Source organism: Fukomys damarensis, unplaced genomic scaffold, assembly GCF_012274545.1.
Source record: "Fukomys damarensis isolate Sample0158 unplaced genomic scaffold, DMR_v1.0_HiC HiC_scaffold_36, whole genome shotgun sequence".
In the NCBI taxonomy this organism is placed as follows: domain Eukaryota; kingdom Metazoa; phylum Chordata; class Mammalia; order Rodentia; family Bathyergidae; genus Fukomys; species Fukomys damarensis.
The window spans coordinates 27295030-27310191 of record NW_022900948.1 but is presented as its reverse complement, the minus strand read 5'-3'; the positions used below and the strand labels follow the sequence as shown (position 1 = coordinate 27310191).

The following is a 15162-nucleotide window of genomic DNA, read 5'->3' as shown; positions in this document are numbered from 1 at the left end:
GATGTGATTACATTTATTCTAAAGTCAGTAGCTCATACCTTTACACAGCAGTCAGGATTGTGGCTTTAGTTCTAACTTGAGGAAGGATTTTGGAAACGTAGTTACTGCTGCCTGACCTCATGTGCAGTCAGCGGAACATTGTTAGTTTGGAAGCAGAGGAATGACCTGAAGAACCGACTGTGTTACTTCCTGCTGCATCTGGCGTTTCCTCCCAAAAATACTTCATTTCTGCCTGGCCCTGCATGACCTTGGGAACTTATGATGAGATCCCAGACTGAAATAACTTAACTGGCTGAAACAGATTCCCAGAGTGTGGTAGTGCAAATAACATACATTTATATTTGGGTGGGAATAGGGAACAGAGGGAAATTAGATGGATGAGAAAAGATACTTTCTTTAGCTTGTGCTGACAGTTTAATGTCTTGAGAACATAACCTTCAACCGTTAATTATTTTATTAATTACCCTTTGTCGTGTGTTATTGTTAGATCTACCTTCTGGGAGTTTTATTCAAGAGGACATGTCGCATTGCTCTTATCTTTGTGAAGCTGGAAAAGACTGCTGTGACCGCATGGCAAGCTGTAAATGTGGGACCCACACAGGCCAATTTGAATGCATCTGTGAAAAGGGCTACTATGGGAAAGGTCTACAATATGAATGCAACGGTGAGTCTCCAGGTGGTGTGTAACTACATCAGCTATCTGTTACTGTGCAACAGATGATCCCCAAACACAGTGCCTTAAAATAATGTGTTTATTATTGTTCATGGGTTCAGGTCTGCTGGGCAGCTCTCATGGTCTCAGCTGTCCTGGATCACGCATTTGCTATCAGCTATGGGTTGGGTAGGCTGCTCTGCAGATCTCAACTGCATTGTCTCATGTGTTTTGGAATCAGCTACTAATAGGCTGCGATATAGTGACTTCGTCTGAGACAATGAGATTGTCCTTTATGTGGTCTGTGATGCTCCATCAGGCTAACATGAGCCTTTTATTTGTAATTAATCTAGCTAGCAAAACCTGCCCTCTAGCTACTTTGGACAAAATATGCCTCCATCTTGCCATGAGATTGAAGTCAATGGAATCTCAGGCCCTTACCCACATAAACTTTATTTGTTCCCACCCCACGAAGCGACATTTCCTTCATGATCTCTTGGCTCTTCGCAATCCTCCCAAAAGGGCATCAGAAAGTGCCATCACTTCAAAACAATTTACTTCATCGGTATTTGCAATTTTTACCTTCTCTAAAATTTCTTCCAGAATGATCTTTCTGTTTTATTGCAGAAGCATTCTTAGGATTCTTGTGTCCTATGCTGCATTTTAGGTAATACCTAATATTGAGAGGTAGTTTGTGGTCTTTCTGTATCGGATAGCTTTTGTTTATTCAGTCTTTACCTTAAAGACCAACTTTAAAAAAAAAACCAGTTTACAACATTCCCATGATTTGCTGTTTGGGAGAACTGTATTCCCATGGAAATTAACGCCCTCTGGGATAATACCAGGACTTTAGGGTTTTTGTTTTTCTGAGCCATGCAGTTGCTCATTGCTTATTTCATATGAACATTGTTTTATTCTGGCACTCGGTAGGTCAGCCTGCTCTGCTGGTTCTCCCCTCTCTATCCACTCTGCTTTCCGTCTTTTTTTTCTCTTTCCTTTCTCCTTCTGGTGGGTCGTTTCTTCTTGCGCCATCCTTTTACTCACTATTATTATTTTCCCTCCTCTCACTTCCCTTCTTTTCTCCTCCCCTGGCTCTGATCCCAGTTGGCACACACACATCCTAGCCAGGTCCGACATTCATGTTCACCCAGCAGAGTCACTCCTTTCTTGGCTGAGCTCCTACCCTCATCCAGCAGGATTTTTCACTTAAGCAGAACAGGGGTAGGGAGGGGAATCGGCCCAACTGCCTCTGAGTTGGCAAAGTGCCTCCTCTTGTTCTGCCCTCCCCATGACTCTTCCCACACTCTCATCAGCAGCCCAGCTTGGCTCTCTCTCCAAAGCTCCCTCCCTCACTCCTCCCATCCTAGCCCACCAAACACAGGCTGAAAATCTCATTTTCTTTGCTCCATGCTGCAGTCAGCATGTCTGCCTTCCGTGTGGTCTTGACCAGACCATTCCCTGCCAACAAGCTGCCATCATCACAGTGCGGCTACCTGGCAGCCTCTTCCACTTTGCTGCAGCCCCCTTTGCTCCAAGGCAAGGGAATCTGACATCCTAGGGGTACGCTGCAGGAACAAGAACTTTATAAACCTCAGTTTATTCTCAGTTACCCAAGTTGCTTTGGTTGCCACCACTGTTGCATTCCAAGCTGAAAGGTACAGCAGGCCATCAAATGTAGTCGGTTGAGTGGGACTGTCACTAAAGCGTCGGTAGAGGGGATTGGTGGCCTTTTGCCATTGGTTCTAGCCAAGAACACCATTCATGAAAGGATTAGCTTATTCTTGCCTTCTCTTAAGCAAATAAGCCTCAGTTTGATACTTCCCGACATACAAAATTTAATTCATAATAGTTGCATTGCTATAAATATTCATACTGTCATCTTCGGTATTTATTTCTAAGAAATTACAAAAAATTGTATGGAGCTCCAAGATGTTTACTGTGTGTTAGTGTAGTTGCGGGAGGCAGCACTCATCACTGGCTTCTCTGGCATGCTAGAAGCTAAGAAATGTCCTTTTAGCATGAAACACTCATTATCAGACTTCTCTTTCCAAAAGCAGAAAGAAATAGTAAGTTCTCTCGTTCTGCAAATCTGGACTCTGTGAGTCATTTTAAGAATTCATTTGAGCGGGTGAAGGGAGGGCAGGGACAAGGGAAAAAAATGAGAACCAAGACCTGTCATGTAAAGGTACAAGATCCCAATGATGAATGTAACTGTACTGTATACCTAAAATGTACCAATAATCTCAGTGAGGAAAAAAAAAAAAGAATTCATTTGGTCAACAAATGTAACTGAGAATCTTCTCCATAACCAGCCCTGTGCATGGTCCTAAGAAGGGATTCAGTGGTGAACGTAAAAGCACAGTCGTGTATTTCTTGGGAAATGTATTTCTTGACTGTCCACCCATACAGATCAACTCTGTAATTGCAAACTATGATGTGTGCTATGAAATAAAAATGCCCATGGTATAAACAGTGGACTCCAGAGGAAGCTAAGGTAACCTCTAATCCCAGAGCTTCAGGATAACTAGGCCATAGCTATTTTATTACTTGAGAAGATATCAGCATTTACTCTGAATAGATGGAATGCCGAGTATTTATTCTCACTGTGGAAATAGTGCCTTTCAGAAGCAAATCATTCCTTTTTCGAAGCCAGAGGAACTTTAGAGATCATCTGCTTTAAACTTCTCATTCTGCAAGAGGAAATTGAGGTCTCAGGAGGGATGAAATTTCACTCCGGGTGACAGATCCTGCTATCAGCAGAAATCAGGGAGGGTCCCAGGATGCTTTTTCCTGAGTCCCATGTTATGTGAAAGAGATTACTTAGCTTACTTTTCCTATATTTGAAAACAACTTTCTGAATACATTGCTTGCCTGAGATTCTAGACACAGAATCGTGCTCAAAATGTTTAGAAACATAGAGAGATCTGGCTCAAATTCAGCTCCTACCAATTACAAACTAAGTGACTTTAGACAAATTCCTTTCTTCTGGTCCTAACTTTCTTCTCTTAAATGAACTTACTGATGGCAGAGCTTTATGTAGATACATGCATATATGCATACACTTATCATCTATATACATGTATGTGTGTATGGGTGTATATATGCAAATGCATATGCTTGTGCTCATCAGTGTACATAAATAGCTCGTTAATTGAGAAAATGTAGAAAAGTATTGCTTTCAAACTGAATTACTGGTATGTCCGTCCCTATCTTTCACCTTTACCAGTTGTTTAGCTAGTTGTAGTGATAATAAGGTTATTGATGATGATGATGATGATGATGATGATGATGATGATGATAACTGCAATAATGATCTAATAACTGACAAGCATATTTAATGGGTAATATTAAATGGGAATTACTGCATGCAGAAAACCTTGCTCTCATATTCATACTAACTCTGGAGATTGTTCATTTTTAGAGACGAGGAAACAAAGTTTAGAAGTTTAAATAGTGAAGGAATGCATATGATTAAAATATACTCTAAGTATTGAAACACACACAAGAACGGAAGTGTGAAATTGGAAGGGAGAGTGGGGAAGAGAGGTGATGGGCATGTGTCAAATCGATCAGGGCATATCATATGCAGGGACAAAACTTCAAACAGGAAGCTCATCAACACATACAGCCAATGTGCGGTAAAAACACAGATGGGAGGCCCAACTTCAGTAAGTTGTCCACAGTCTTGCAGCTAGTCAAGCAGGGGTAGGAGCCCAAGTTGTCTGGCTCCAAGACCTACAGACTAGCCAAAGAGCTAGACAGTTCATAAATATATACTTACTATCACAAATACAATTTCTAATTCTAAGCAATAGTTTGTTCCTAAAAAGATCATCAATATTTGATCATTTTCCAACTATAGGACGACAGCTTCCAATGATTCAGCCTTGGACTTGGAAGGAAAAGAAAAGAGTAAGTTATATAAAACAGAAATCTGGTTATGGCACATCCCTGTTTAATCTTTCTCAATGATGGTCCATTTATAGAATAAACTCAGGCTTCTTTCCCTGACATAAGGACTTTTGCGTGATTTGACACCTCCCTTACCTCTAGCTAAGAGCTAGAACTGCTTACACTTCCCTCTAACTACTATGCTCTGTCACTCCTCAGACCTTGTTCTGTGCTTCGTCTGACTCTTTTTCCTACCATTCCTGAGTGTGCCTCCTTTATAAGACTGGTGATTCTGCCAGGCAATTTACTTCTTGATCCATTTTGTATTTCCACCGCCTGCCTTCAAAGCCCATGCTAAATGCTAAAGAAAAAGAATGTAGATAAGAAGTCAATTTTAATACCAGAAGTTTCAATTTCGGTTATTGAAATCTTAGGTAATTACCTGGTTTCTACGTCTGTATGGGCATCAAAGAATCCCTAGTAAAAAAAAAAAAAAAAAAAAAAAAAAGCACGTGCTAAGACAATTTTAAAAGTGCATTTGATTTATTTGAAAGCAGACTATTTACATTTAGTTAACTTTTGCCAACAATAAATTAAATATGACATCCAGTTGATTTGTTAGAATAGTCATTTAAATGGGTAGATCATAGAATCAGTTGTGAATAGCCAGCAAATTTTTATAAATCCAAGTAGTTGCAGCTGTTTCGGATTTTCTCTGAAGGGAATTGAGAGTCACAGAGTTTAGAGACAATAGACATCTTGAGGACACTGCTCTTATGCAAAGACTGACTTCATTTCAGCAAGCTTGAAACTAGCAGATTGAAAATTATCACTGGTTGGGAGCCAAGCATAAGGCTTAGGTAACTTGAGCCAAAGCTCCAGTTGTATTATTTTCCATCAGTGGAGGATACCCCGTAGAAATAGATACACTAAACTATTTCTGTGGGACTATCGTCCTGTATGTGTACATAAATGCATATAAATCCCCACCTCTGCCCTGCACACACACACACACACACACACACACACACACACACACACACACACTCATCTTCCTGTCCAAACATTATATTATTTCTTTGGAAAGAGAAGAGCAATTGCTCTAAAAATTCTTGAATGGAAACCAAAACATTTGGAAATCTTGTTCTCTACCCAGAGCTTAGCTGACACCCCCCTCCCAAATTCCCAAAAGTAACTAATAATGGATTTGTAAGGTGTAAGGAATTTGTACAATGTCTTCCTCTTTGCTTTTTGTGAAAGACTGTTGACGCTAGTTCCCATTAATACAAGAATGACAATTTGTAACTGCTTCCTATATAGGCTATTTCACTCAGTTTGCCTCTAAATGAGGTAGGTATTCAGTTCTAATGGAGACTTTCCAATAGCGTGGTTTTATAACATGAAAACACACAGAATTAGATCATGGCTATAAATCATCACAGGATCTGTGAAGCCAGTGTATTGTGTAGCTTCAAAACACTCACAAAAATGTATCCAGTAATCTAAAATTGAGCTAAAGATCATGATGAATTTCTTCTTGTCATTGTAAAATCTTCCCATTCCCCCCGCCACACCCAGAGACATTGTGAGTCTTTGCAACAATAGGGAGAAGGGACAAAGAAAAAGCATAGTCTTCAACCATTTTTGCTTATCTCATCTCTGCTTTCACCTAAAAATATTGCAAATCTCTGTGTTCTCCATTGATTTTTATGTGGCCACTTAAAAAATTTTAGCAGAATTTAAAAAATGTGACAATTCTATAATTCTGTATTGAAATTTTAAAACAAAACTATTAGGGCTGGGGTTGTAGGTTAGACCTCAAATGTGGAACACTGGCTTAACACGCGTGAAGCTCTAGGTTTAGTCTCCAGTTCTACAAAATACACATGCACACACGCACACACGCACACAGAGAGCACCACAGACCTATTACATCACTATAGAATGCACCCACTAAAATCTAAATATTGTAGCAAATTTGATTCCTCTCAGAATTCATTTGAATCACCTTTCTTAATGCAAAAATTATGCATGGCTTCTACTTTCTTAGTTCTAGTCCACTTTTACCAAATACTAATTCTCTTCTGATGTAATAAATTTTTTTGTTCCAAAGCTTTCTCTTAGTCACAGCTTTTTTGCTTCTCTGGTACAAAAGTTGAGAATAAAAATTTAAAATTTTCTGATGACAAAATCTGACTCCAGATTGACGTATCACAGTTATTTGTATATGATTTGCCATATATATAACACCCCACCCTGCCCCACCCCCTTTTTTTTGAGACTGGGTATTGTTAAATCACTAAATTGTCAAAGCTGGGCTGTAATTTGCAATCCTCCTGTTTTAGCATCCCAGAGTGCTGGGACTACTAATATTTGCCACCCTTTGGAAGCTCATCTTATCTCTCTCTTTTCTTTTTTTTTTTTTTTGTTTGGTACTGGGAATTGAACTCGGGTCCTTGCTCTTGCGAGGCAGGTGTGGTGCTACTGAGCTAAATCTCCGGCCCTGGAAGCTCATCTCTTAATGAGATGGATCATTGATTAATGCATATATCCATGGATTTTAGTGATTCACTGTTAGATTAAGAGAACGTATGGCATCTATTTCTCTCTTGGTTTTATAGGTTTTAGCACTGAAAATATTCCTCATATAAACATATAAATGAGACATAGCAGAGTGTGTTAAATTGGTGTCACTCAATTGTTAGAGTTTCTCTTGAGTTACATGCCAAAACTAACCTAGTTATCTGTCATCAGAAAAGTATTTATAAACTGACAATGGCCTCGGGTCTTTTTTCAATTTTATTGAAATTGAAGAATTGGGAAAGTTCTGACTTGGGAAAGCAGTTATTACCCAATCATTATCATTATTCAACTTCTCAGTTTCTGGGTAGCCACCTAAAAACTAAGACTTACTGGAAGACTACCTTTTAGTTTCAGTTATGTAAGATAAGTTCTAGAGACCTGCTGTATAACCTTGTTCCTATGCAAGAAAAGCTTCTTAGAGGCTTTGCTTATAGTGTCTTGAATAAAATAAGGTTTAAGGATGTCAAGATCTTGAATCGTACTATAGGATTTTCACTTTGGGGCGATACTATTGAGTAAGACTTCAATAATGCAAGAAGTACACATTCTTTTGAAAAATGAAAGTCAAGCAATCATCAAAAGACACCACAGACTGTTTCTCAGGCACATTATCACTTTAGTTGCATCTGAATCTTGAGGTTCTCAAAATAGGATCTCTCAGAATGATCCATGTCATGTCCATATGCTACTGGAAAAGTATTTGCCAACTTAGATTCTTCCTTTGCAAAAGAAAGAGCAGTTTTAAAGAATTAAGATTTTCTTACCATTACTCAGTGATGAAGAGGTGAAGTTAGCATGCAGACTGCAGCTCTCTGACCCCAAAGTTCACACTGCTCCTTATAATTCATCCACACCAGTCATTACACAGATATGATCCATCAAATAAATGACCCAGAAATATTTTGCTGCTCTTTCCAGAATACATGTAAAATAAGTGGTTGCTTCTAAGTTGTAGCTTAGTATCCCTGGTTTTTGGTTTCATAATGTCTACATGGAGTTGAAATTCACTACATGTTAGATGTTCAGCCAAATTTGAATGACAGCCAGTATTGCCCACTTGAACATGGTAGCCCAAGCTAGACAGATCAAGTTATGGCTGATCATTCCAAACTTCTGAAATCATGATAGTCCTTGTGAAATGCCAAGTGCCAGGGATGCTGAGATGTATCTGATTCAGTTTATGTGCATTCATGCATAGTTATCGGTAGCAATTAGTGACAGGAATCCTGGTTCACTTACTCACAATTCTTTTGTTTCTGGGAGATTTTTTTCCTTCTTTTCCTTTTCCTTTTTTCCCTTTAGTTCCTAGTCTATAAAACAGGGTCAATAATAGTAAGATTGTTTAAAACATGAAATGAAATGTGTGTAAAAGCTTGTTAAATTGTCTGGCATATAGTAAATACTTGATTAATGTTATTTTGCCTATTGTTGGTGGTTCTTAACAAGGGGTGATCTTACCTTCTAAGGGAAATTTAATATGTAATGATAATTTTGGTTGCTAAAGCCAGAAAGTGATCCCATAATATACTATGCAACCCCAGTAAGTTTCAAATGTCAACAGTACTGAGTTTGAAAAATCCAGTTCTGCATTGCACATATTAGATTCATGCAGTAAAGTGAGATTCAAGCAGTAGTACCACATCTTCTTCTTTTTTTGTTGTTTGTTTTTGTTGTTGTTGTTGTTGTTGTTGTTGTTTTGGTACTGGGGATCGAACTTTTGTGCCCACATATTTTTTTAAACAGTTTGAAAAGAAATGCCAACATCATGTGATTCTACCAGAGTTGAACTGTTGCTTGAGTATGACCATTTCACCACCTTCAGCAGAAAGCTTATTGCAGCAGCTTAGAGTTCGAGTCCTTTTTCATGGCTAAATGCTTGTACAGTTTTATTCCCTTTTCCCAGAAAGTTGTATGTCTTGTCTGTATGTCCAGTTTTTACCCGCTTTTCAAGTTTATAACAAATGCATTTCTCCAATAGAAACTTCCCTCTCATCCCTTTATCCACAAATTTGTCATCATGGCATAGGTAGCTCTAGATATTTTAATTCCTTCTACATCTTCTCTCTGCTTACAGTTACTGCATTGCATTATAATTTTTGATAGATTCTTCTTCTCTAATATTCTATGAGTTCTTTAAAGCACAATTACTTTTTTCTAGCCTCTGCTGAACAGCACATTGACTTGGAGGGAACATTAATAAGTTTTGGTGAATGAATAGATGAGCAAATAAATAAGATGAGTCACATGTTTAGAACTAGAACACAGCATATGGAAACTCTGCTTGGTTCTCAACTTCCTGGGAATTTTCCATCCCTTTTATGGAGAAGCAAAGGTGAACGAGTCTACTGACCCTGAGAAGCACTGGCTCAGTATCAAAGTGAGCCATCTGGAAGGCCCAGTTCAACAATAGGAAGTGGCTAATCACATTTATCTTTTTTATGTTATCTAGTTAGTTTATTTTCAAATTTATAACTAAACCATGGTAGTGTGTTTGTGTGCACACACACACTTTAAGCTATTTGCATTTACAGGTGGTTTAAGACAGTGCTTTACTTCACATAACTGTGCAGAACATAGCATTCAAGGTACTGTGAATTTTTACTATTTAAGCAATCATTAATAAATACATAAAGCAAATCATTATTACTGTACATAGCATAGTGTTATCAGTTGGGAATTTTCTGTTAAGACTTTGAGGCTTGAAAATCTTGTCACAATATGCAACAGTTATATGAAAATAAATCATAAACTAGAAAAAGTATAGATTAGAAGTGAAAATGTTAAGGCAAAACCATAAATATTAATAAAATGAGGCTACTCTACTGCATTATTATTTGTTTAAAAGAGTTGTTTTATTACTTGCATGCTATATATTATTGTCCACCTGGAAAAATCCAAAAGACTCATCCAAAAACCACTAGCATAACTAGAACAGGTTTGTAAGGTAGTAAGATAAAGAATTTTAAATCAATAGCTATTTCTATAAGGAAACACTTAAATATGACAAAATCCCATTAATATTAAAAAAGAAAAAGACAATTCCTTAAAATAATTTGAGAGAATTATGTGACTCCTGAGGAGCTATGACATTTTATTAAAACTGATACAGTATGTGAATAAAAATGCCAATTTATGAATTTACCTTTCCCTTCATAGTATTTCTACCTGGGATCGAACTCGGGTCCTTGTGCTTTTTTTTTTTTTTTTTGTGGTACCCGGGATCGAACTCAGGTCCTTGCTCTTGCGAGGCAGGCCACCGAACCGCTGAGCTAAATCCCCAGCCCGGGTCCTTATACTTTTGAGGCAGATGACAGAACCACTGAGCCAAATCCCTGGCCCTCCAATCATAGTATTTATGTATACTCTTCATCATTTTTCTCAGAGTGTCTATAAAGCAATGACAGATCCCCTATAGTGACTGGCACTCACTAGTCTCAAAAAAGCAGTTTCTCTATGTTAGACATTTCTGCATGTACCTTGAAATTTTGTTTCTCTGGGTTTTTGGGGGTCTTTTTGTTTGTTTGTTTGTTTGTTTTTGGTACCGGGGATTGAACTTGGGTCCTTGTGCTTGCAAGGCAGGTGGCAGAACCACTGAGCTAATCTCCAGCCCATTGTTTTTCTGTTTTGTGTTACTTTAAAATTTTTTTTCATTATGTTTTCCCTTTTGAGATAATTATAAATCCATATGCAGTGTTGAGAAACAAATTACAGAAAGCACTTTAGCCTTTTCTCAGTTTCTCCCAATGCTAACATCTTGCAAAGGTACATTATTGCAGTCATAGCCAGGATAGTGACACTGGTACGGATTCACCTTGATTTCTGCAGCTCTTTTGGAGTGGCAGACACTTCCCTTTCATTTCCAGCTTGCCCCAAAGACCAATCTGTTCTCTGTTTCCATATTTTTTTCATATCAATAATGTTATGTACGTGGAAACATGTGGACTATAACATTATCACACAGGTTTTTTTCATTTGGCATAATTCTCTGGAGAGTTTTCTAGGATGTTGTATGTGTCAGAGTTTATTCCTTTTCTTTGCTGAGTCATATTTCATAATATAAATACACTGCTCTTTAACCATTTATCTGTAAAAAGACATCTGGATTGTTTCCAGTTTTGACCTTTTGTGAAAAAATTGCTATACACTTTTATGTGTAGGTTTTTATGTGAACCTGGTCTTTCACTATCACTAACAGAATCACTGCTATCTATTGCCTCAATGAAATCTTTAACAAAACCTATCCAATGACACTTGCTTTTGCCTCCTTTTGAGGTTATTGCAAAAATGTGTCATTGCGTTACCATTGAACAGATTCCTCACTCACTACAGCCTTATTCAGGTGGTGTTTTCTCAAAAATTGGCACTGTCTGCATGTTTTACACATCTCTCTGATCTTATTTGAAGTGAGGCATTCCTCCTCTGCAGATGAAATTTCTTTCATAACTTCTAGCTTTTGGAAGACAATCACCCACACTGCCGGGGGTGGGGGGGGAGGGAGGAGGGAGAGAGAGAGAGGAGAGACAGAGAAAGAGAGACAGAGAGAGAACTACTTGTATTACAAATCATCTCTTGTTTATCAAGTTCAAATTTATCACAAATGTTTGCTTGTCTTGTGGAACACTAGCAAAAAAAATTACTTGTTTTACTGTATTTCATATTAAATGGATTGTGGTAGTTTGTATTGGGGGGGATTAGTCTGTCAAATGTATATGTAGAGCTATTATATTGTTCATGTCCGTGGATCTACTTCATTTCTGATACTGGTAATTTGTGTCTTCTCTTTTTCTCTCTCTCAATCTTTCTAGAGGTTTGTTAATTTTATTGCTTTTTCAAACTCTTTCATCAATTTTCTTGACTTTCTGTTTTTAATTTTTGTCGATTTCATTCTTGTATCATTTCCCTCCTTCTGTTTAACTTGCATTTATTTTGCTGTACCTTTTCAATATTTTTTTTGAGACAGGATCTCACTTTGTAGGGTAGGCTGGACTCAAAATCATGATGTAGCCCAGGTGGGCCTTGAATTCATGATGCTCCTGCCTCAACTTCCCTCATTTGAGTGAATCTTTTTTTTTCCAAGTATATCAGGCCCTTAGTGACTGTGTTGGTTCCTGATGCTTTCACCCTACTTCTATCTTCCCTTCATGTCTAGTCACGGTCTGTCTCATCTTTGAAAGCACTTTGACTAGCCAAGCTTACCCAATCACCCTACCACTCTCTCAAGTCTCGAGTATAGCCCTATCCTGGTACTGTCATATATTGCAGTTTGGGTTTGAAATGTCCCCCCACACTCATGTGCTAAAAGCCTGCTTGCCAGTTGATGGGCTTTGGGGATGTGGTTGCATCATAGAGGTTCTAACTTCATGGGAAGAATGAATCCATTGATAGCATCATAATTTGGTGGCATTACTGGGAGGAGAGATAAACAGAAGTTGGGACCTAGTCGAATGGAGTAGATCATGGGATGTGACCTTAGGCCTGTATCTGGTCCCTAGCTTCTTACTCTGGGGTTCTTTCCCTTTTTCTTTACTTCCTGGCTGCATGAGTTGGGCAGCTTTCCTCTGCTAGGCCTGCCTTCCACGTTGATATTTCTGCTTTGTCACAAGCCTAAAAACTGAGCCACCCAATTGTGGTCTGAGACTTTTTAAAGAATGAGCCAAAATAAGTCTTTCCTCCTTTAAATTATTTTCTTCGCTTCTTGGTGACAGTGATTAAACATATTTCATGGTAATTTTTCTGTGTTTATGACTAAAATTGACAAAGGTTGTTCTTTATCTTCATTATCCCATTACCTGTTTTATCCTTTTCATCCCTAACCAGGGTCATAGAATTTTACTTTTACAATTTAGCTACACACATGATCACCCATGCAGTATTAATGGAAAAACCAATTCTTCAGTTAGTTACATAACTTAGAGAGGATCAGACAGTGTTGGAGCCAGTAATAATTTGCAAAATGCTTATTTTTACACTCAATCCTTTGTACCATTTCCTATCTTAATGGAAGAAATGGGGAAAGGGTGGTGATATGGTGAAATGCAATGTGATGAAGGCATTGCAATTGCCAAAACATACTTGCAATTTTATTTACACACATATTATTTAGAAGGTACTCCAGATATTATAATATGGGTCTATGGATGGAAACAACTATTAAATGACTAGAGCACTTCAAAGTGTGGTAGACTAGACCACACAAATCATCAGAATGAATGCCAGGAAAATCAGATCAGTCTGAATCACATGTGGATACCACAGAAGGAAGTCATTTAAATCTGTCAATTGACTCTTAATGACTATTTCTTTAGGTACTCTGGCAGATACAGTTGTTATACAATACTTTTCTTTAAGTATCTTATTATGAAATAGAACTACGATTGTTATAAACAAGTCAGAGTGTGTGTCATGAAACAAGAATTAGGATTAATCCATTCTAAGCAGTTAGATTTAAATAAAAACAAAACTAATGTGATATATGTGACATAAGCTGTACAGAAGTTTTTTTAAATGCCTATGTTTAGTTCTGGAAGTGGTGGGATTTGAAATGGACTTCAATGATGGAACTTGGACCATTAGAAACTGGGGAGACTGTTGTGAAGAATAAGAGGTCCAAGCCTTAAGGGGTACTAGAGGTAGCTTATCTGGATTGGAAAGTAGGCTAATCTATACATAGAGTGGGATTTGAGGCAAGAAAAATAAAGTGGAAAAGTTGGTTGTATTGACATTGGACTTCCAGGTCTCAGAGATGGTCTTTGGTCAACTGGCAATGGTGATCCATTGGAGACTTTTGGATAGAACAGTACAATGCCAGAAAGTGGTGTGGATAAAATATGAACTTGGTGCCTGAATGTGAAACAATATAAAGCAGGAGCATGTGTGGAAGTTATGGAATCAATGGATAAACTAGTAAGGTCCTAATTTAGTGTAGTAATCGTGGAGATAAAGAACGGCAGTTGATGTAATCTGTGCTGCCAACTCCCACAAACCATAATGCCTTATTGAATATGAGATGGAGGAGAGGGGAAAGGGGCAAGTATGTCCTGAGATTTTACTTGTAACCTGTCACTCTTCGTATGACCCAATGGTGGGGCCGGGGATTTAGCTCAGCGGTGTTACCACCTGCCTCGCAAGCGCAAGGTCTGGAGTTCGATCTCCAATACAGAAAAAAAAAATTCTTAAGACCCAATGGGAAACAAATTTGACAGATGCAAAGCCACACTAAGAATCTTTTTTTTTTTTTTTTTTTTCATTTTGGCTCCTAAGGTCACGTGTTCCTAGGTCTAACATATGTCAATTTCTTTAGGACAGGCTAATGTTTAGTGAATATGCACAAGTACAGATGTAAAAGTTATTAAAATATTGAAATATGTACACACTGGCTGGCACATCTGCTGTCCCAAGTACCCTCTTACTCATATGTTCCCTTTGTAGGGCTACTGTGCTTTCCCGTAATCCAGCACCCATACAGGGAATATCTGGCAGATAAGCCAGCATGCAGAACCTGTGTTGCATCTACTCTGTGTGTCCTCACTGATCAGTGATCAAGCCATGCTGGGCTGTAATGTTTTTAATATTATTCCTGCTATGGATAGAGTTTTCTCCCAGAGCCTGTTAAATTCTTTAAGCAAATGGATTTCCACTGACCCTGTACATAGTAAATCCCCAGACAGAGAAAAACTAGGTTTAAATTGAAACCCTATTGAACTGAAATGTAAATAATGATTCACTGGTAATTTTTTAAACTGTTAATATCCGGTGGCAAAAAGAATACAATTAAGTTTTGTATTTCCAATACTGATAGTGAGACTAGAACTAGTTCAACTGTAATAGTTTTATGAGTTTAAAAATTGATATTGTTTTGCCTAAGAAAAAATTTTAAATTGACCAAAGTTTTAAGAAAAGAAGATGTTCATATAAAGTTGTTTAAAATTGTAAAAAAAAAAAAAATAGAATCAAACTAAACATCAAATATTGAAAGAATAACTAAACCACACTGATTTAGCTTATGGTATATTTTATTTCTTTTTTTTTTTTTTTTT

The 15162-nt window shown here is 37.8% G+C and overlaps 1 protein-coding gene across 1 annotated transcript in view; it reads left to right on the top strand.

Moving 5' to 3' along the window:
• Svep1 (sushi, von Willebrand factor type A, EGF and pentraxin domain containing 1) overlaps nucleotides 1-15162 on the top strand; it is a 146530-nt gene that overhangs the window by 1898 nt on the left and 129470 nt on the right. Inside the window, exon 2 of the mRNA XM_019209820.1 lies at nucleotides 488-664. Coding sequence (XP_019065365.1) covers nucleotides 488-664 — 177 coding nt within the window. The remainder of the gene's footprint in view (nucleotides 1-487; nucleotides 665-15162) is intronic.